The 1,463-nt window shown below is 71.0% G+C and overlaps 1 protein-coding gene across 1 annotated transcript in view; it reads left to right on the plus strand.

The window, feature by feature from the left end:
• Positions 1-448: 448 nt before the first annotated feature.
• AURANDRAFT_68825 (hypothetical protein) overlaps positions 449-1,463 on the plus strand; it is a gene marked incomplete at both ends in the record, with an annotated part of 6,697 nt that continues 5,682 nt past the window's right edge. Inside the window, one exon of the mRNA XM_009044557.1 lies at positions 449-1,020. Coding sequence (XP_009042805.1) covers positions 449-1,020 — 572 coding nt within the window. The remainder of the gene's footprint in view (positions 1,021-1,463) is intronic.

Here is a 1,463-nt window from a genome sequence, read left to right on the forward strand (position 1 = left end):
GCGAGCTCCTTTTGTTGTTGGTTGCCTTCAGTTGCCGCGTCGCGCGCCGCTGGGCGATCGCTGAATTGCCACACCGCGCGCGCCGCGTAGCGCCGCGGTTCGACCCGGAGTCGCCGGTGCCGCTGCAGGAGGCGGCCGCCACCGTGCGGCCGCGGGCCCGCCGACGAACGCCGGGCGCGGCCTGACTCGACGAGGACACCGCCGTGCTCCATGGCACCTATTCCCGACTCCCGGTGCGACGCAGGACGCAGGACGCGCGCGGCCTCCACACGCGCGCGTGCGCGTTACAAGTACCCTTTAAGTGCACTTTGGATTTTTGAAACCCGACCTCCGGGCCCACCCACCCACTGGGGGGTGCCGTCGGATCTTTTGTCCGTGGTCGACTCTCGCCTCTCGACGAGTTATGGCGTCGCAATTCGTGTTGAGGCCCTGTGCGCGACTCTGAGCCATGCTCCTCGGCGGCTTTGCATCGATCGCGCTGGCGCTCGCATCCGTGTCGCCGGACGTGCTGCCGCCAAATGCGCTGCCACCGAACGCGCTGCCGAATGCGGACGCGTCGCTGCCCGCGCCAAAGGCGCTGAAGCCCTGCCGCGGCGAGAGCGACTGCATCTCCTCCGCCGGGACCGAGAGCCCGAACCACTTCCAGGCGCCGCTGGCCCTTGGCGCCGGCGGCCGCGCGGCCGCGTACCGCGGCGCCGTCGGCGCGCTGCGCGAGGCCGGCTGCGCCGTCCGCGGCGACGCCGCGACCTACGTCGTCGCGAGCTGCCCCGACGGCGACGACGTCGAGCTGCTCCTGAGGGACGACGTCGCCACCTTCCGCGCGGCCGCGCGGCGCAAGGGCCTCACGCCGCCCTGGTGCACGGAGAAGAACTGCATCAACGGGAGCATGGCGCAGCGGAAGCGCGTGCTGGCGCTCGGCGCGAAATTGGGCTGGTCGCCGATCGACTCGACGAACATGGAGGACGAGGGGCGATGGACGCCCATCTTCTTCAACACCGACGCCGTACCGAGGGACGAGTAGTAAGATTACTGCTTCGACGCGTCCTCCTCCTCCGCCTTCGGGTTCCACAGCGCCTGGGGCGCGTCGAAGCACGCGAGCGTCGGCCAGGAGCAGAAGAGGCCCTCGTCGGGCGCGTCCCCGACGCTCCCGCCGCGGTCCCGGTGCCTCAGCCGCGCGCGCGTCACGTTGAGCTCGTCGAGGATCTTCGCGTTCTCGTCCGCGAGGTGCTCGACGTGCAGGTTGATGCGCCGGTTGTGCTCGAGGACGTCGTTGAGCTGCCGCTGGACGCCGTCGTCGTGGGCCTTGGCGCTGCGGTCGAAGGCGTCGAGCCAGGCCCGGGCCTCGTCGGCGGTCGACGCGAGGAGCCGGTAGGCGATGCCGCTCACGGTCTTGACGAGGATGGGCGCGGGCGCCGCGTCCTTGTCGAAGGCGCGCTTCGCGGCGTCGACGCCGACGACGTCCC

The sequence above is a fragment of the Aureococcus anophagefferens genome (assembly GCF_000186865.1).
Source record: "Aureococcus anophagefferens unplaced genomic scaffold AURANscaffold_439, whole genome shotgun sequence".
Classification (NCBI taxonomy): domain Eukaryota; class Pelagophyceae; order Pelagomonadales; family Pelagomonadaceae; genus Aureococcus; species Aureococcus anophagefferens.